This window comes from Nyctereutes procyonoides, unplaced genomic scaffold (assembly GCF_905146905.1).
Source record: "Nyctereutes procyonoides isolate TBG_1078 unplaced genomic scaffold, NYPRO_anot_genome, whole genome shotgun sequence".
Lineage (NCBI taxonomy): Eukaryota > Metazoa > Chordata > Mammalia > Carnivora > Canidae > Nyctereutes > Nyctereutes procyonoides.
In genome coordinates, this window is record NW_026575126.1 from 53,986,580 (window position 1) to 54,007,315 (window position 20,736).

General features: G+C 36.6%; 1 protein-coding gene across 1 annotated transcript in view; it reads left to right on the forward strand.

The window, feature by feature from the left end:
* LOC129519855 (phospholipid-transporting ATPase ABCA3-like) overlaps window positions 1-20,736 on the forward strand; it is a 142,501-nt gene that overhangs the window by 28,466 nt on the left and 93,299 nt on the right. Inside the window, exons 6-7 of the mRNA XM_055340687.1 lie at window positions 4,369-4,628; window positions 20,447-20,563. Of these exons, the coding sequence (XP_055196662.1) occupies window positions 4,369-4,628; window positions 20,447-20,563 (377 nt within the window). The remainder of the gene's footprint in view (window positions 1-4,368; window positions 4,629-20,446; window positions 20,564-20,736) is intronic.

Here is a 20,736-nt window from a genome sequence, read left to right on the forward strand (position 1 = left end):
CCTTAATTTCTTAATTTATACAGTAGTTCTAAACAGGAAAACAATTTTTATTTATATAATAGATATTTTTACTGCATGTTCTTCCCCACCCTGGCATAGCAACAGCTAAAATTTTTGAGTCCTTAACTCTTATTCCAAAGTACTGTGAGACAGGTTTGATTACATCAATTCCACAGGTAAAGTACCTGGGGCTCGCACAGAGATTGTGTAAAGTGTGCTAAGGGCTAAATAACCCATAAGTATTGCAGTTGTAAATTAAATGCAGTATGTATGAAATCAACACTGAACTTGGTGTGTTATGCCAAGAACAATTAAAAATACATTTAATTTATGTATACATGATTCTCTGTGCCCTCACTAAAAACATTCATGCTCTTCTACAGTCAGTAAGGGACTTTGAGAAATAAATAAATCCTCTTGAATTAAAGTCTTATCAATACTTCTCTCTGAAGGAATATTGGGGCAGACTATAGGCTTCCATGGATAGCTGTATGGGGAGCCTGTGCTTGGAAGTTGGCCTTGTCCCAATGAAAATAAGTGTTCTTTAAGGTAGTGCTCCTCTGGTGAAGGTCCTGGGTATTTGTTTGTTTGTTTGTTTTGCTTTGTTTTTTTAATTTTCAAGTCATTGTAAACTAGTACTTTTATAAAACATTGAGAATGAAAAACAATAAAATACAAATTATATATCATGGTGGCATTTTAGAATTTTGAATGCAAGGAAGCTTTGATGAACTGAATTCCAGAGAGGAACAGGCCCTTTTTAGGTAAAGAGCTTCTGTGGCTCTGTACCTGGGAGCAAGTACCTAACCTGGGCATGAATTGGGCTGAACATAGATATACTTTGTAGAGATCAGGAAGAAGCAGCTGTGCATTTCCCAGTGGTGTGTGCTAGCAGAGTGAGTGTTTCAGCTGCCCCCTAACTTTGGGATGTTTATTCAGCTGCCAGCAGTGGAGGTAAACTAGGAAGCAGAATTTGTGCAATTCGACAGCATTTGTATTGTAGAAACCAGATGAAACTGAATCCCAAAGTAAACCAGAGCTCTGTTAGTGAAACTATAGCCCAAGCTTGTCCTACATGAGACCCTAACAAAGTACACATGTCCATCATCCATGGCACAGTAGAAAGGAGAATTGGTCAGAAAGGTAAAAGGTACCATTTGAAAACAGAAGTGAACTGAATTTTAAGTTGAGGCCCAAGTTCGACTCAACTAAACTCTTGGAATTTAAATGATCAGCTCCTCCCTTTGGCTCTATGACAAAGGAAGGAGCTAGCGTCTTTAAGAAAATAGAACAAACATTATACAGTTAAGTGTCCACTGTTCCTTTCATAACAATTTCTGGCACAAGATCCAAAATTATAGGATATGCAAAGGAATAGGAAAATAGGAATAAAATTAAAAGAAAAAAGTCAATATAAATAAATGGACAGATAAGCCAGATACTGAAATTAGCAGTCAAGGAATTTAAAACAATTTTATGAGTATTTTCATGTAATGACATCAAAATGATATAATGTGGTATAATGTGATAAAGAGGGCATTTTGGCTCTGTGGTATCCTTCTCCAAAACTTTTAACTCTAGTCTATTAGTGGAAAAACATTGTACAAACCTAAGCTGTAGGACATTCTCCAAAGTACATGCCTAAGATTCTCAAAAACTCATGACAAGGTCATGAAAATCAAGAAAGGATGAGAAAGTTTCATAGGTCAGAGGAGACTATGGAGACATGACAACTAAATGCAATGTAGAATCCTGGATGGGAACAGAAAGAAAAAAATGGCACTAGGGAAAAACTGGTGAAATCCAAACAAAGTTTCTATAAATTAAAAATTGTACCAATTCAATTTCTTAGTTTTCACAAATGTACCATGGTAATATAAAATGTAATATTTGGGAAGCTGGGTGCAGGATATTAACAATATTTCTCAATCTTTTTTTCATTATTGCCCTTCTAGGGAATCATTTTAGACATTTTTTCCCTAAGTACATTCCCTTCATTAAAGTTTATTGCCACAGACATACTACAGATCTGTTTTATGTGCTATGGCCTGCTTGAAGCTATAGCTGTTGAGAATGCATGGTATATAGGACTCTGTATTATTTTTGCAACTTTTCTGTAAGACTACATTTTTTTTCCAAAATAAAAAATATATTTAAAAAACTCTCCAAGCCAAAGTAGCAATAAAAGTGAAGTTTCTGAATCTGATAAAGTACATGTGTTAGAAATTTGTATCTTCCTGGTGAAATATTGAACATTTCCCCTAATAATCAAGAATGAAGTAAACATGTTTGCTGTCATCAATTCTTTTCAGCATATTACTAGAAGTCCTAACATATCAGAAAAAAGAAATGAAATAAAAGGTATAGATTTTGGAAAGGAAGGAGTGAAAGTATATGAAGTTGAAAGAATCATGTTAAGCAGGTGATTCTGAAGATGTCCACAAAAAAGTACTACATATAATATGTAAATTTATCAAATACCCAAGATAGAAAGACAGTATACAAAAATAAATTATAAATCTACACCAAAAACAACAAAACGTTTCTGAGAGAAAAATTTAAAAGACCTTAACAAATGATGAAACATCTAAATCTCATTGGTTGGATGATTCAAAATTGTTAGAAGGCAGCTTCTCCCTAGTTTGATCTATGTTAGCAATATAGTGATAGAATCCTAGCAGTCTTTAAAAAAAAAAAAGGCAAGCTCATTATAAAATTTATATGGAAATACAAAGGGTCTAGATTAGTAAAAAAAATCTTGGAAAGGAATGCCAATGTTAAAGAACATTCAAGACTTATTATAAATCTACATAATTAAGACATTGCTATATTAGGTGTAAGGATGAACAAATACATCAATAAAAAGAATGGAGTGTCTGGAAAGAGACTCATGTACATACAGTCATTTGATTTTTCCATGAAGGCTCCAATATGATTCACTGGGGAAAGGAAATCTATTTGAACAAATTGTGATGGAATAACATGGTATTTAGTTGGAAAGAGTGAATCTTGATCACCAACTCATATCTATACAAAATTAGTTAATTAACAAAGTTAATTAACAAAATGATCATAAACCTAAATGTAAAAAATGCTCCCACAACAAAATTTATGAGAATATCTTCATGAATTTGGGGCCAGTAGTGATTCATTAAGACAGAAAAAGTATTGCTATAAAAGGAAGAAACCGACAAATTGAACTTCATTAAAAGTAAATATTTCTTTTTAAAAAAAAGATTTTATTTATTCATGAGACAGAGAGGGAGAGAGAGGGGGTTGAAGTCACAGGCAGAGGGAGATGCAGGCTCCTGATGTGGGACTCGATCCTGTGACTCCAGGATCACACCCTGGGCCAAAGGCAGGCGCTAAGCCCCTGAGCCACCCAGGGATCCCAAAAGTAAATATTTCTGCTTATGTGAAAGACCCTATTGAACCGTAAGCCAAGATCCAGAGGGGAGAAAATGTAATACAGATTCCATTCAAAATCAATAAAGAACTTATATAGATGAGCAGAAAATGGTTTTTAAATGACATGGCAATGCCAGACTTTGATAAAAGTTTTTAGGTGTTTGCTCATTTTTATACTAAACGTATGTAACAGAAACTATTTACATAATGCCACAGATCCAAGGACCACACTGAGCAGTTCTGCTTTAGTGGACATCAGCTCATATAACTCGGTATGAACTTCACTTAAGTTTTCAAATGTCAAAGGTACCAAATTAAAGTCTTTACCTATGCAATAGTTTATTCAATTGCAGAAAGCACCTCTGTAATTTCATACAATATTTTACTTTCTAAGAAGCTGGGAATTAGGATCCTTTTAAAAAGAATCTAAAAAAAACACAAATGAATAAATAAAAAGCAGAATCAGACCTATAAATACAGAGAAAAACTGATGATTGCCAGAGAGGAGGAGGGGATGGGCAGAGTGGGTGAAGGGGAATGGGAGATACAGGCTTCCAGTTAAGGAATAAATATGTCATGGGAATAAAAGGCACAGCATAAGGAATATAGTTAATTGTATTGTAATAGCATTGTATGGTGACAAATGGTATCTACACTTGTGGTAAGCATGGCATAAGGTGTAAACATGTTGAATCACTACATTGTACACCTGAAACTAATGTGACATTGTGTGTCAACTATACTCAGGTAAAAAAAATTTTTAATAATAAAAAAGTATTTATTATGTATTTGCATTGGGAAACATAACAGCTGCTCTGTGAAATTTAGCTTATAACAAGGGCCTCTTTACAAGAATGAACTTTGTTGTTTGTTTTTGATATACTTTAGTTACCTTTCTCTTTGTTCAGTTCAGCTATTTCTTGTTCTGTTGTACTTAGCAATCCTTGTTTTCTCGTTTAGGGTATATCACTGAAGGGTTCCTGGTTATGCAGCATGCCTTGGATCGGGCCATCATGAAATACTATAACCACACGGCTACACGAAAGCTATTTCAAGACGTCACTGTCTTTGTTCAGAGATTTCCATATCCAGCATATTCTCATGATTACTTCTTTACCTTTTTTGGTATTTTCATCCCTTTAGTAATCTTATTTATCTTCTCTATGAATCATCTTACCCTCACTCAGGCTATTGTGTGGGAAAAGGAAAACAGATTGAAGGTAATTCTACTTTTCTTGTGGTAAATAGAACTTCTGTAGAAAAAGTTGGGTCTGTAGCATAAATTTTTGTGGAGGCTCAGATTATTTTTACACTCTCAGTGCTGGTAGATGGTTATGTTTCAGTAGCAGTCAGAAAGTAAGCACATTTCTTTTGGGAATTTTCTCAAATTTTGTTTTTATTGAAATTCTTCAGTTTTATCTCTAGAAGATTACTTTACAAGATTATTACAAATAGAATTTAAATGCCAAATGCTCTAAAATCTCTCTGAAATAGGTGAGTTGCAAAAAAGTAATCCACTGGGCTTGTGGAATTGTCTTGATGAATTTAGATACAAGTAAATTTCAAGATTGAGCACTGGGTGTTATTCTGTATGTTGGTAAATTGAACACCAATAAAAAATAAATTTATTATAAAAATAAAAAATAAAAAAATAAAAAAAAAGATTCTGTAATTCTGTGATTAGTTTTTCTAATTTCTGATTTTTTTTTTCTCTAAATGTCCTCTTATAGTCCCCTTCAGAATTTCCGTGTCTGGGTAGAGACCAAGTTGTTTTATGGCCAGACGCTTTGCAGTTCAAAATATACTCAGTTAACCAATTATTAATGTTATATATATGTTAAATATATATTACATATTTATAATTAATATATAATATACGTTAAATATATAGAGAGGGAGAGATGATTTATATACTTATATATAATTGATTTATTGCTTAATTTGTTTCAGGAACTTTATAAATCATAGATTTGAATTCTACGTCTATTATTTGTTGACTTTGAAATGTCATATAACTTTTCTAGCTTTTTTTGTCAGATATAAGTTGAGTACAATTACTAATTTGCAAGGTGGTCATGATATTAAGCTAGGTATTATGTAAAAAATCATCACTATCAAAGCACCTAGGCCTGAGATTGTGAAGTGTCAAGGAGGAAACACATGTTGAATGTTTGGTACATGTCCAGGCACCTAGTAATCCCTCAATAGCTATTAGATGTGACTGTTAACATCAGCCATCTCTCCAATTCACTAGTTTCCTTGTGTAATCGTGAACCATGTCATTTTCTCTCTTCCCTTAGTGACCACACCACTTCACAGATCAGTCCTATGTTGTTTCTTACCATCCACCTCTTCTCACTCAGTGCTCTTGTCACAAGTCTCCCCACCCCTCAGCTGTCCTCTGAATTAACCTTGTACATTGTTGCTAGAGTAATTGTCCTGTAACAGAAATGACTATAAATAAATTTTAAGGATGAATGTATCTTAGCTCTCTGCTGAATAAAATCCACTTAAGCATATACATTTTCTTATATTTGGCCCCTACCTACTCTTCATGTTGTTATCATTGTTGTTTATAGAGATAATTTAAATGCCAGTTGCCCTCAAACATCTCTGGAATAAAGAGAGCTACAAAGAAATAATCTTGTGGAATTATGTCTAGATGAATTTGGATACAAATCAATTCCAAGATTTTGTGATTCCGTGATTTAAGAAGTTTTTTATGGCAGTATTGTTTTTGGGGGTATATTTTTTATTGGAGTTTGATTTCCAACATATAGTGTAACTCCCAATGCTCATCCCGTTAAGTGGTCCCCTCAGTGCCCGTCACCCAGTCACCCCATCCCCCTGCCCAACTCACCTTCCTCTATCCCTTGTTCGTTCTGACTTAAGGAGTCTCTCATGTTCTGTCACCCTCTCTGATATTTCCCACTCATTTTCTCTCCTTTCCCCTATAATCCCTTTCACTATTTTTTATAGTCCCCATATGAATGAAACCATATAATGGTTTTCCGTCTCTGATTGACTTACTTACTCAGCATAATACCCTCCAGTTCCATCCACATCAAAGCAAATGGTGGGTATTCATCATTTCTAATGAGGGAGTAATATTCATTGTATACATATACCACATCTCCTTTACCCATTCATCTATTGATGGACACCGAGGCTTCTTCCACAGTTTGGCTATTGTGAACATTGCTGCTATAAACATTGGGGTGTGGGTGTCCTGCCGTTTCACTGCATCTGTATCTTTGGGGTAAATCCCCAGCAGTGCAATTGCTGGGTTGTAAGGTAGCTCTATTTTTAACTCTTTGATGAACCTCCACAGAGTTTTCCAGAGTGGCTGTACCAGTTCACATTCCCACCAACAGTGCAGGAGGGTTCCCCTTTCTCCACATCCTCTCCAACATTTGTTGTTTCCACTCTTGTTAATTTTCACCATTCTCACTGGTGTGAGGTGGTATCTCATTGAGGTTTTGATTTATATTTCCCTGATGGCAAGTGATGAGAGCATCTTATCATGTGCTTGTTGGCCATGTGTAGGTCTTCTTTGGTGAAATGTCTGTTCATGTCTTTCACCTATGTCATGATTGGATTGTTTGTCTCTTTGATGTTGAGTTTGATAAGTTCTTTATACATCTTGGATATTAGCCCTTTTTCTAATGTCATTTGCAAATATCTTCTCCCATTCTGTAGGTTGTCTTTTAGTTTTCTTGACTGTTTCTTTTGCTGCGCAGAAGCTTTTTACCTTGATTAAGTCCCAATAATTCATTTTTGCTTTTGTTTCCCTTGCTTTCATATATGTATCTTGCAAGAAATTAATGTGGCTAAGTTCAAAAAGGGTGTTGCCTATGTTCTCCTTTAGGATTTTGATGGAATATTGTCTCACATTTAGATCTTTCAACCATTTTGAGTTTATCTTTGTGGGTGTAAGAGAATGATCCAGTTTCATTCTTCTGCATGTGGCTGTCCAATTTTCCCAGCACCATTTATTGAAGAGATTGTCCTTTTTCCAGTGGATAGACTTTCCTGCTTTGTCAAATATTAGTTGACTATAGAGTTGAGGGTCCATTTCTGGATTCTCTATTCTGTTCCATTGGTCTGTGTGTCTGTATTTGTGCCAGTACCACACTGTCTTGATGATCACAGCTCTGTAGTACAACTTGAAACCCGGCATTGTGATGCCCCAGCTATGGTTTTCTTTTTCAATATTCTCCTGGCTATTCTGATTCCACACTAATCTTTTTTTTTAATTTTTTAAATTTTTATTTATTTATGATAGTCACAGAGAGAGAGAGGGAGAGAGGCAGAGACATAGGCAGAGGGAGAAGCTGGCTCCATGCACCGGGAGCCCGACGTGGGATTCGATCCTGGGTCTCCAGGATCACGCCTTGGGCCAAAGGCAGGCGCTAAACCGCTGCGCCACCCAGGGATCCCTGATTCCACACTAATCTTAAGATTATCTGTTCCAACTCTCTGAAGAAGGTCCATGGTATTTTGATAAGGATTGCATTGAACGTGTAAATTGCCCTGGGTAGCACAGACATTTTCACAATACTAATTCTTCCAATCCATGAGCATGGACTATTTTCCCATATCTTTATGTCTTCCTCAGTTTCTTTCAGAAGTGTTCTGTAGTTTTTAGGGTATAGATCCTTTACCTCTTTGGTTAGGTTTATTCCTAGGTATCTTATGCTTTTGGGTGAAATTGTAAATGGGGTTGACTCCTTAACTTCTCTTTCTCCAGTCTCATTGTTAGTGTATAGAAATGCCACTGATTTCTGGGCATTGATTTTGTATCCTGCCACATTGCTGAATTGCTGTATGAGTTCTAGCAATCTTGGGGTGGAGTCTTTTGGGTTTTCTATGTACAGTATCATGTCATCTGTAAAGAGGGAGAGTTTGACTTCTTCTTTGCCAATTTGAATGCCTTTATTTCTTTTTGTTGCCTGATTGCTGAGGCTAGGACTTCTAGTACTATGTTGAATAGCGGTGGTGAGAGTGGACATCCCTGTCATGTTCCTGATCTTAGGGGAAAGGCTCCCAGTGTTTCCCCATTGAGAATGAAATTTACTGTGGGCTTTTTGTAGATGGTTCTTAAGATGCTGAGGAATGTTCCCTCTATCCCTACACTCTGAAGAGTTTTGATCAGGAATAGATGCTATATTTTGTCAATTACTTTCTCTGCATCTATTGAGAGGATCATATAGTTCTTGTTTTTTCTCTTGTTGATGTATCTATCACTTTGTTTTAGGAGTGTTTAACCACTCTTGGATTCTGGGGATAAATCCCAGTTGATCATGGTGAATAGTCTTCTTAATGTACTGTTGGATCCTGTTGCCTAGTCTCTTGTTGAGAATTTTGCATCTGTGTTCATCAGGGATATTGGTATTTAATTCTCCTTTTTGGTGGGGTCTTTGTCTCATAAAATGAGTTTGGAAGTATTCCATCCCCTTCTATCCTTTGGAACATCTTTAGTAGAATAGGTATTGTTTCTTCTTTAAACATTTGATAGAATTCCCCTGGGAAGCCATCTGGTCCTGGACTTTTGTGTCTTGGGAGGTTTTTGATGACTGCTTCAATTTCCTCCCTGGTTATTAGCCCATTGAGGTTTTTTATTTCTTCCTGTTCCACTTTTGGTAGCTTGCGGTTTTCCAAAAATGTGTCCATTTCTTCTAGATTCCCTAAGTTATTGCTGTATATCTGCTCATAATATATATTTTTTAATTGTTTGTATTTCCTTGGTATTGGTTGTAATATTACCTCTTTCATTCATGATTTTATTAATTCGAGTGTTTTTTGTTTTTAAAAAGACTGGCTAATGGTTTATCTATCAATTCTTTCAAAGAACCAACTCTCAGTTTTGATGATCTGTTCTACAGTTCTTCTGGTCTCCATTTCATTGAGTTCTGCTCGAATCTTTATTAACTCTCTTCTTCTGCTTGGTGTAGGTTTTACTTGCTGTTCTTTCTCCAGTTCCTTTAGGTGTGAGGTTAGCTTGTGTATTTGAGTTTTTTTCCAATTTTTTGAGGGATGCTTGTATTGTGATGTATTTCCTTCTTAGGACTGTGTTTGCTGTATCCCAAAGATTTTGAATGGTTGTATCTTCATTCTCATTAGTTTTCATGAATCTTTTTAGTTCTTCTCTAATTCCCTGGCTGACCCATTCATCTTTTAGTAGGATGCTCTTTAACCTCCACCTGTTTGAGTTTCTTCCAAATTTCTTCTTGTGATTAAGTTCTAGTTTCAAAGCATTATGGTCTGAAAATATGCAGGGGACAATCCCAATCTTTTGGTATTGGTTAAGACCTGATTTGTGACCCAGTATGTGGTGTATTCTGGAGAAAGTTCCATGTGAACTTGAGAAGAATGTGTATCCAGTTGTGTTTTGATGCAAAGTTCTGTATACATCTGTGAGATCTGTCAGGTCCAGTGTATCATTTAAGGCCCTTGTTTCTTTGGAGATGTTGTGTTTAGAAGATCTGTCATTTGCAGAAAGTGACGTGTTGAAGTCTACTATTAGTGTTTTATTATCTAAATATGTCTTTACTGTGGTTATTGATATACTTGGCAGCTCCCACATTAGGGGCATAAATATCATGATTGTTAGGTTCTCTTGTTGGATAGACCCTTTAAATATGATATAGTGTTCCTTTTAATTTCTTACTACAGTCTTTAGGATAAACTTTAATTTATCTGATATGAGGATTGCTACCCCAGCTTCCTTTGAGGATGATTTGAATGGTAAATGGTTCTCCAATCTTTCATTTTCAGGCTGTAGATGTCCTTATGTCTAAAATGAGTCTCTTATAGACAGAAAATAGATGGGTCTTGCTTTTTAATCCAGTCCAATACCCTTCATCTTTTGATGGGATCACTTAGCCCATTTACGTTCAGAGTAACTATTGAAAGATATGAATTTACCATCATCGTATTACCTATTCAGTCCCTGTTTTTGTGGATTATTTCTTTGGGCCTCCTCTTTCTTTTACAGGGTCCCCCTTAATATTTCTTGCAGAGCTGGTTTGGTGGTCACATATTCTTTCAGTTTCTGCCTATCTGGAAGCTCTTTATCTCTCCTTCTATTCTGAATGAGAGCCTTGGTGGATAGAATATTCTTGGCTGCATATTCTTCTAATTTAGGACCCTGAATATATCCTGCCAGCCCTTTTTGGCCTGCCAGGTCTCTGTGGAGAAGTCTGCTGTTAACCTAATACTTCTTTCCATATAAGTTAGGGATCTCTTGTCTCTCATTGCTTAAGGATTTTTTCTTTATCTTTGGATTTTGCAAGCTTCACTATTAAATGTCGAGGTTTTGAATGGTTTTTATTGATTATGGGGGGTCCTCTCTATCTCCTGGATTTGAATGCCTGTTTCCCTTCCCAAATTAGGGAAGTTCTCAGCTATGATTTGTTCAAATATGCTTTCTGGCCCTCTGGCCCTCATGGTGATTTCTGGAACCCCAGTTATACGTATATGCTTCCTCTGAGGCTATCATTTATTTCCTTTAACCTTTCCTCATGGTCTTTTAATTGTTTTTCTCTTTCTTCCTCTGCTTCCTTGGTTTCCATCAACTTGTCTTCTGTGTCACTCACTTTTCTTCCACCCAATTAACCCTTTTGTTTATGATCTCTAGTTTGGATCGCATCTCATTTAATTGATTTTTAATTTTAGCCTATTAGATCTAAATTCTGCAGTCATGAAGTCTCTTGAATCCTTTATGCTTTTTTCCAGAGCCACCAGTAGCTTAAAATTTTGCTTCTGAATTGGCTTTCTGACATCGAATTGTAATCCAAATTCTGTAAATCTGTGGCAGAGAGTACTGTTTCTTATTCTTTTTTTTGGGGGGGTGAGTTCCTCCTTTTAGTCATTTTGCTCAGTGCAGAGTGCCTGTGTGAGTGGTTGAGTCAAGAATATCAACCACGACCTAGGTAAATTTCATCCCCCCGATGATTGTGATGAGGTCAGAGACCTGCAATTGAAAAGAAAGATCAGAACGAAATTAAACAAGAGGACCACTAAAGAGAAAACAAATTTTAAAACAATGTAGTAAAAAATAAAAGCCCAAGAATCCCAAAGAAGAAGAAGAAAAAGAGAGAGAAAGCAAAGGTAAAGAGGAAAAAAAAAAAGAAAGGCGAAGAAAAAAAAAAGGAGGGGGACTCGGAGATGGTGGTGGTGACGAAGTTGTAGTGGAGGGAGAATGTAGTCTACCTGAGGATCCTAGAATGTGATCCTCTTGGTTCTGAGTATATTAAGTTCTGTATGTTAGAAGATGACCAGTCCCAAATTTATATAAACAAGAAATACTTGTAGAGAGCCCCAGCATTGTCCACAAGAAACATAAATGAGATAAAACAGGGGCAGACTGGGAATGAAGAGAGAATATAATCTCACAGAGTGAACCAGCATGGTATACCACTTGGTTCTGGGTGCATGCTGGTCATGTTTTAGAAGGTATTAACTTCTGCCATTGTAGAACAAAATGAGTCAGAGAAAACAACAGAAAACAAAACAAAACAAAAACATATCTTGTATATCTCCCCAAAAGAAGTTGAGTATGTTGAAGGGAATCCTGAAGTAAAAAATATATCTAAGACATGTAATTATAGAAATATGAAAGTCAAAAAGGAAGTAACTTAAAAATAAAGAGTGGTAAAAGATTGTAGTTAGGGTGGGAAAAGAGAAAAAATGTTGGAAATTTATAGTCTGATATAAAAATTAATCGTACTGGTAAAAGGAAAAAAATGGAGGGGTATCCTTTGGTTCTATATACTGTAATCCCTGACTTCCTCTGGAGCTTTCCAGCGCTGCTTGGTCAAGGATATGCTCTTCCCCCGTTCTTCCAGCTGGTCTTCTCGGGGAGGGTCTGCCGTGCTGATTCTCTGGTATGTGTACTTGGCGGAGATGCCCCACCCCCGCTGGGTGCTGGGCTCAGTGGGAGCTGTTTACCCTGGAGGCCCCTGCTGCCCGGCGGTCCCATCTCTCCCAGGCAGAGGGTGAAACAAGGAGGAGCAACCACAATGGTGGCGGCCAGGTCTCCAGCTCTGGAGTCAGCTTCCCACAGTAACTAACGCAGTCTCCCAGTCCACAACGGCCTAGATGCTCCCGGGCCGGCTGGGGGGCTCTGATCTGCACAGCTCGGGGGCGCCCAGCAGCAGGAGAGTCCTCGCTGTCTCGTGCCCTCCCCATCTCCGCCTATCCTGGGGGGAGTGCAGGATCGTGGGCTGCGTCCGCTGGCTCGGCGCCCTGGGATCCAGGGCTCTGCGGTGCTGGAATCACGCTTCCGGGGTTGCGGCTGCCGAGACACCTCTGTCCAGAGCTGCCCGCCTAACCGACTGGCTTCTCCCCGGTGCCGAGTGCTCATGCCAGACCTTTACCAAGGTCAGCCCTCGGTTTGTGGTGCGCTTTGCCCTGGTGCACTTCCTCTATTAGTGACTCCAAGAGATTGGAGGCTCCACTGCCCCTCCTGCAATTCTGCCCAGTTTCCCTGCTGAGCACTTTTCTGTCCAGGAAGAATCCAGTGCAGAGTTTTAAAAGTTCTTGCTTCTCCGGGGCTGGGGTTTCCTGTCCTGGAGGCTCTCACCGCCTGGCCTTAGCTGGGCTCCTCGCGGTGCCCCTCCCCAACTTGATTCATTTTTATTTCATTTTTTTCCCATCTTCCTACCTTGTTAGAAGTGAAAACCCTTCTCTCTGTAGCTCTCTGGCTATTCTTTCTTTAAATCTCAGGTCGAATTCATAGGTTTTCAGGATTGTTTGAAAGTTATCTAGGTAGTAAGTTGGTGGGGCCAGGTGAGGTGAGGACCCTACTCCTCCACCATCTTGCCTGAATCAATCTCCCTTTATGGCAGTATTGTTGATACACAGGGTTCTATTAGTTTCAACTGTACAGCATAGTGACTGGGCAGATTTACATCTGCCCAGAACAAGTGTGACTACCATCTGTCACCATGAAATGCTATTACAGTACCATCGACTATATTCCCTATGCTGTACCTGTCTTTCCCCTTACTTACTCATGTGATAACTGGAAACCTGTACCTCCCAGCAACTCCTCTTCACCCATTTTCTCATCCTTCCACTCTCCTCTCTGGCAACCATCAGTTCTCTGTATTTATGGGTGTCTTTGTTTTTGTTCATTTGTTTGTTGTCCAGCTATAGAAGAATGAATAAAGAAGATGCTGTATATAGATACAATGGAATATTACTCAGCCATAAAAAAGTGAGACCTTTCCATTTGCAACAGCATGGATAGACACAAAGGGTATTATGCTCAGTGATATAAGTCAGAGAAAAGACAGTTACCATATGATTTCACTTATATGTAGAATCTAAAAAAATTGTGATTTTTAAACCAATTTCTGATTGCTGAAAAAAAATTTTTAAATGACCTCTTATAGTCCCTTCCAGAATTGTTTTTCAATGAGAACAAGAAAACATAATACCTTTCCTCCCAGCCAAAATGAATGGCCTTTTTTTGAAACTTCCTTTATGTTTATGTTTCCTCTGACTGTAATGCTTTCCTCTCTGTTTTCTGATTGGTGAAACACAGTTAACTTACTTGTCTCAGGTGTTATAGCTGCCATCTCCTTATTGACTATCTCTCTTTAATTCTCTATTATAATTTAACACTTCCTTCCTTTGAGTCCCCAGAAGATGATATAGAAATGTCATGTTATGACTTAAAATATTTATATTTCATTTTTAAAAAAAATTTCATTGAAGTATAGCTACATACACACAGAAAAGAGTACAAGTCGTGAGTGTATGTGTTTTAATCCATTCAGGCTACTCCAACAAAAATATCAAAATATATATGGCTTATAAACCATAAAAAATATTTCTTTTAGTTCTGGAATCTGGAAAATCTAAGATCAGGGTGCCAGCAGATTCAAAATGTCTGATGGAGAATCCACTCTGTGATTCATAGATGGCACTGCATCACCGTCTCCTCATTTGACAGAAGAAATGCGAGCTCTCTGGGGTCTCCTTTATGAGGGCACTAATCCGATTCATGAGGGCTCAGTCCTCATCACCTAATTATCTCTCAGGTGCCCCACCTCAAAGTGCTATCACATTGGGAACTAGGTTTTCAATTTAGGAATTTTGAGGAGACACTGACATTCAGACGATTACAGTAGAGTTGAATGGGTTATCATATAGTATCCCCATTTTATCATGACCCCATAAGAAATAAAACCAACACTCTAGAAGTCTGTTGTGTTCCCCTCAAAACATTTTCCCCAAAGTATACACTAACCTGATTTATAATATTATGAGTTAGTTCTGTCTATCCTGTACTTGATAAATGGAATCATGGTGCTGTATTATGTTGTGTCTGTGTCATTCTCTCAGCTGAATTTGTACCTGTAGTTCATTTATTTTCATTGAGTTACATAAGTATAACTCAGTTTAAGATTCCATAGTATAACTGTCACAATTTACCTATTTTCCTTTAGTGTTTGGAGTTTGGGTATTATAAATAATGCTTCTATTAATATATCATACATTTTTTTCCTGAATGTTAGAGTATGCATATTTAACTTTATAGTCCCAAAGTTTGCCAATAAGGTTTTAACAATTTCCACTTCCATTATCAATGTATGAAATTTCTGTTTGCTCTTTATTTCACCATTTTTTCCTAATTTTATCTAATTTTCTAATATTTTCTTATTTTCTGGAAGTGTATCGGCCTCAAAAATGTAGAAATCTTTTACTTTTCATTGTTTTAATTGTATAAATCTTTCTCCTCCTCGGTTAAGTTTACTCCTAAGTATTTTATTCTTTTTGATGCTATTGTAAATGGAATTGTTTTCCTAATTTCCATTTTAGATTGCTCATTGGTATAGAAGTTCAACTAATTTTTGTGTGTTGACTTTGTATTCTCCTACTTTGATGAATCACTTATTAATACTGATATTTTTAGGCATGGAATCTGGTTTGCATGTAAGATTGTCTCATACTGCAAACAGGGATAGTTTTACTTCTTCCTTTCCAATTTGGATGCCTTTAATATATTTTTTTCCTAATTGCTCTGGTTAGAACTTCTAATACTGTGTTGAATAGAAGCAGTAAAAGCTAGCATCCTTGCTTTTCCCTTGATCTTAGGTAAAAAGAGTATGATGTTAGCTGTTATTTTTTTAAATGACCTCTGTTGGGCAGCCCTAGTGGCTCAGTGGTTTAGCGCTGCCTTTGGCCTGGGGCATGATCCTGGAGACCCGGGATCGGGATCGAGTCCCACCTCGGGCTCCCCGCATGGGGCCTGCTTCTCCCTTTGCCTGTGTCTCTGCCTCTCTCTCTGTCTCTGTGTCTCTCATGAATAAATAAATTAAAAATCTTCAATAAATAAATAATAAATGACCTCTGTTAGTTGAAGAAATGTCCGTCTATTTCTAGTTTGTTGACTGTTTTATCAGTTTTGAATTTCTGCATCAATCGAGATGATCATGTGTTTTCTCTGAATGTGGTGTACTATATTGATTAATTTTGTATGTTAAACCCTCCTTGCATTCCAAGAATAGGTCATATGTGATCATGATATATAATCCTTTCAATATGCTGCTGAACTTGGTTTGGTACTATTTTGTTGAAAATTTTTGAGTCAGTATTCATAAAGGATAATGGTCTGTAGTTTCTTTTCTTGTGTATCTGACTCCTGGACTTACGAGTTCCCTCCTCTTCAAGTTTTTGGAAGAGTTTGAGAAAGGATTATTGTTTATTCTTTTTGAAAAATTTGGGTTTTATTTTTCTTTATTTTTTGCATACACACATGCACACAAGAAAGGGAGAAGAGAGGGGTGGGGCAGGGAGTGGTAGAAGGGAGGGAGAGAGAATATTGAGCATGCTACATGCCCAGTGTAAAGCCTGACTTAGTAGCTCAATCTCACAACCCTGAGATTATGACCTGAGCCAAAACCAGGAATTGGATGCTTAACTGACTGAACCACCCAGCTGCCTCCTCGAAATATTTGATAGAATTCACCAGTACAGCCTTCTGGTCCAGGAATGTTCTTTGTGGGAATTTTTGATTAGTGAGCTCTTCAGATTTTCTTTCTTCAAGATTCAATCTTGGGAGACTGTGTGTTTCTAGGAATTTGTCCATTTTATATAGGCAATCTCATTTTTTTTTGGCATACAGTTGCTCATAGTATGCTTTAATAGATTATTTTTATTTCTGCAAAACCAGAAGTAGTGTTTTGGTTTTAGTAATTTGAGTCTTCTCTCATTTTTTTAGTCAGTCTGGCCAAAAACTTGTCAATTTTGTTGATATTTTCATATAATTCACTTGTGATTTCATTGACTTTTTATTGGAGTATAACTGACATGTAACATTTTATTAGTTTCAGGTGTGTAATATGATTCAATATTTGTATACATTGTGAAGTGATCACCATAAGTCTAGTTAACATCTGTCAAACTATAGTTACAAAATAATTTTTTTCTTGTGATGAGGACTTTTAAGATCTACTCTCTAAGCAACTTTCAGATATGCAGTGTAGTATTATTAACCATAGTCATTATGCTGTCCATTAAGTCCCCATGACTTTTTAATCTTATAATGGAAAGTTTGTACCTTTTGGGCCCCTTCACCCATTTAGCCCATTCCCCCTTTTCCACCTTTGGCAATCACCAATCTTCTCTGTATCTATGAGCTTGAAGGTTTTGTTTATTTGTATTCCACGTTTAATTGAAACCATACAGGAATTGCCTTCTCGGAGTTATTTTATTTAGCATAATGCCCTCAAGGTCTGATGTTGAAAATGACATTTTTTATGGCTGAATAGTATTCTTGTGTGTGTGTGTGTACACACACATACATACATATATGCCACATCTGCTTTATCTATCTATCAGTGGACACTTAGGTTGCTTCCATGTCTTGACTATTGTGAATAATGCTGTAGTGTATATATAGGTACACATATCCTTTCAAATTAGTGCTGTTCTCTTTAGATAAGTACCCATAACTGGAATTGCTGGATTGTATGGTAATTTAAATCTTTAATTATTTGAGGAACCTCTATACTTTTTTCCTTAGTGGCTGCACCAATTTACAATTTACATTCCCATTAGCAGTGTACAAGGGTTCCCTTTTCTCCACATCCTTACCAACATTTTTGTATTTCTTGTCTTTTTGATAATAGCCATTCTAAAAGGTGTGAAATGATATCTCATTGTGGTTTTGATTTGCATTTATCTGATCCTAACTTATTTTGGGCCCCTTTTCATGTACCTGATGACCATCAGCCTGTCTTTGGAAAAATGTCTGTTCAGTTCCTCTGCCCATTTTTGAAACAGACTGATATTTGCTACTGAGTTGTAGGAGTTCTGTATATATTTTGGATATTAACCTCTTACCAAATATATGATTTGCAAATATTTTCTCCCATTCAGACTTTTATTGTGTTGATGGTTTCCTTTTCTCTGGAGATTTTTGTTTTGATACAATCCCCTTTGTTTATTTTTGTTTTTTTTCCTGTGCTTTTGAAATTACATCCATGAAATCATCACCAAGACCAATCTGAAAGCATTTACCACCTATGTTTCCTCCTGGTTTTATTTCAGGTCTTAAATTAAAGTTCTTAATCCATTTTGAGTGGTTTTTGTGTGTGTGTGTGTGTGTGTGTGTGTGTGTGTGTGTATGCTTTCATTCTTTTATATACAGCTATCCATTTTTCCTTCCATCATTTATGGAAGAAATTGTCCTTTTCCCATTGTATGTTTTTGACTTGTCATAAATGAATTTGCCATAAATGTGTCAGTTTATCTCTGTTCTCTATTCTGTTGCATTGCTCTATTGTCTGTTTTAATGATGGTACTGAACTGTTTTGATTACTATAGCTTTGTAATATAGTTTGAAATCAGGAATTGGAATGCCTCCAGCTCTTTCTTCTTTCTGAAGATGGTTTTGCCTATTTGCGGTCCTTTGTGGTTCCCTATAAATTTTAGAACTATTTGTTCTATTTCTGTGAAAAATAACATTGGAATTTAATGGGAATTGCATTGAATCTGTCTATTGCTTTGGGTAGTGTGGACATTTTGTCAATATTAATTTTTCCAATCCGCAAGCACAGTGTATATCTATTCATGTTGTCTTTGATTTTTTTTTTAAATTTATGATAGTCACACACAGAGAGAGAGAGAGAGAGGCAGAGACACAGGCGGAGGGAGAAGCAGGCTCCATGCACCGGGAGCCCGACGTGGGATTCGATCCGGGGTCTCCAGGATCGCGCCCTGGGCCAAAGGCAGGCGCTAAACCGCTGCGCCACCCAGGGATCCCTGTCTTTGATTTCTTTATTCAATATATATCTTACAGTTTTCAGTGTACAGGTCTTTCACTTCCTTGGTTAAATTTACTCCCAAGTATCTTATTTTTTGATGCATTTGTAAATAGGATTTTTAAAAATTTCTCTTTCTAATAGTTCTTTATTAATGAATATAAATTCAATACATTTTTGTATTTTGATTTTGTATCTTCCAACTTTACTGAATTTGTTGATTAGTTCTAAGAATTTTTTATTGGAACTGTTAGAATTTTCTATGAATAATATCATATCATATGCAAATAAATCTGACTTGCATCCATTATTTCTTTTCTTGCCCAATTGCTGTGGCTAGGACTTCCAATAGTATGTTGAATTAACAGGTTGTAAATGGGGTATCTTTCCTACATGTTATATTTCTTATAATTTCTTTCAACAGTGTTTTAGTTTTCAGTGTAGAAGTCTTGCACTACTTTTTAAAAAAAGATTTATTTATTTTAGTGAGAGAGAGCAGAGGGAGAGGCAGAGAGAGAGAGAATCCTAAAACAGACTTCTCGTTGAGTGGAGAGCTGGATGCAGAGCTTGATCTTAGGACCCCAAGATCATGACTTGAGCTGAAACTAAGAGTTGGTCACCAAACTGACTGAGCCACCCAGGCACCCCAGAAGTCTTGCATTTCTTTTGTTAAATATACTTTGTCATTTTTATTGGTTAATAAGACTTACTAAGAAAGTCTGGTTGTAGCATTGATTGCTAGGAAACTTAAAAGGGCCCATTTATCCCTATTTCTGTCCCCTGTGCATAATAAAGTGGGCCTGTGCCCATTTTTAAGAACTTTGGAAACTATGCAAGTCCTAAAGATCCTAACATTCATTCATTCATTCATTCATTCAACAAACATTTGTTAAACTCTTTGTATGGGCGAGGCAGATACAAATAGGCAGATATAGTCTTTGCCCCCTAATCTCAAAGAGCTTAAAGTTACAGTAAAATTCAATAGAAGTATTTTAATGTCTTTTTTTAAAGATTTTATTTATTTATTTGAGAGAGAGAGGGAGAGCACAGAGGGAAAGCAAGAGGGAGAAGTACACTCTGCTCTGAGCAGAAAGCCCGACATGGGATTCCATCCCAGGACCCTGGGATCGTGATCTGAGCTGAAGACAGATGCTTAATTGACTGAGCTACCCAGGCACCTCAATAGAAATATTTTTAAAAGCCTGTGAAGACTCATGCCACCCATTTGAATCTTTTTACTGGTCTTCTACATTATATTCTTACCTAAACTTTTTGAATGCTCTTTTGTTAACATTTGAAATACCAAATATTTCTTTAAAGAATATAATCCATAAAGATTATTGCTAAAACTAAATATCCTTCCTTATTTTTATCATATTTTTGGTATTTGCTTCTATCTTTTGTAATTGAATTAAAATATATTTTCATTTTTAATACCCTCTTGAAGAAAGCATAATAAATAGAAAGGGGATATTAATCTAAGCAGTTTATAGTTTTATTTAAGCATTTTTCATGCCTGAACAGTATCAAGTAAATTATTGGCAAGAGTCATATCTGGGCTTATAAGCATCACAGACTGCCACACGCTAGCTGAATAATTTTAATCAAGTCATTGATCTCCTCTATAAATTAGACATGATAATATTTCTTATTTAACCAATTTTGGTTGTGGTGGAAATAAATTAGATAACCTTTGTAAATGAATTTTGTATAATTATATTGTTTTATATGATGTTTGGTTTGTGTTAACTCTCTCACAGGAGTACCTACTCATGATAGGACTAAATAATTGGATGCTCTGGGCTGCCTATTTCTTCACATTCCTCTCTTTATATTCAGTTATCATCCTTTTGATGTGCATGATTTTCTTTGTCAAGGCAAGTGTCTAATTCACTGTAGTATGCTATAGCTAAACTTTGAGAGGAAAACAGATATATGGTGTGGACTTAATGGATTCAGGCTGTCAGGAAGTGAACACTTGCTTGTTGTTGACTCCACTCTGGAAACTCAGGTGCTACTTAGTCTTTCAGCAAAATAAGCTTTAAGTCTA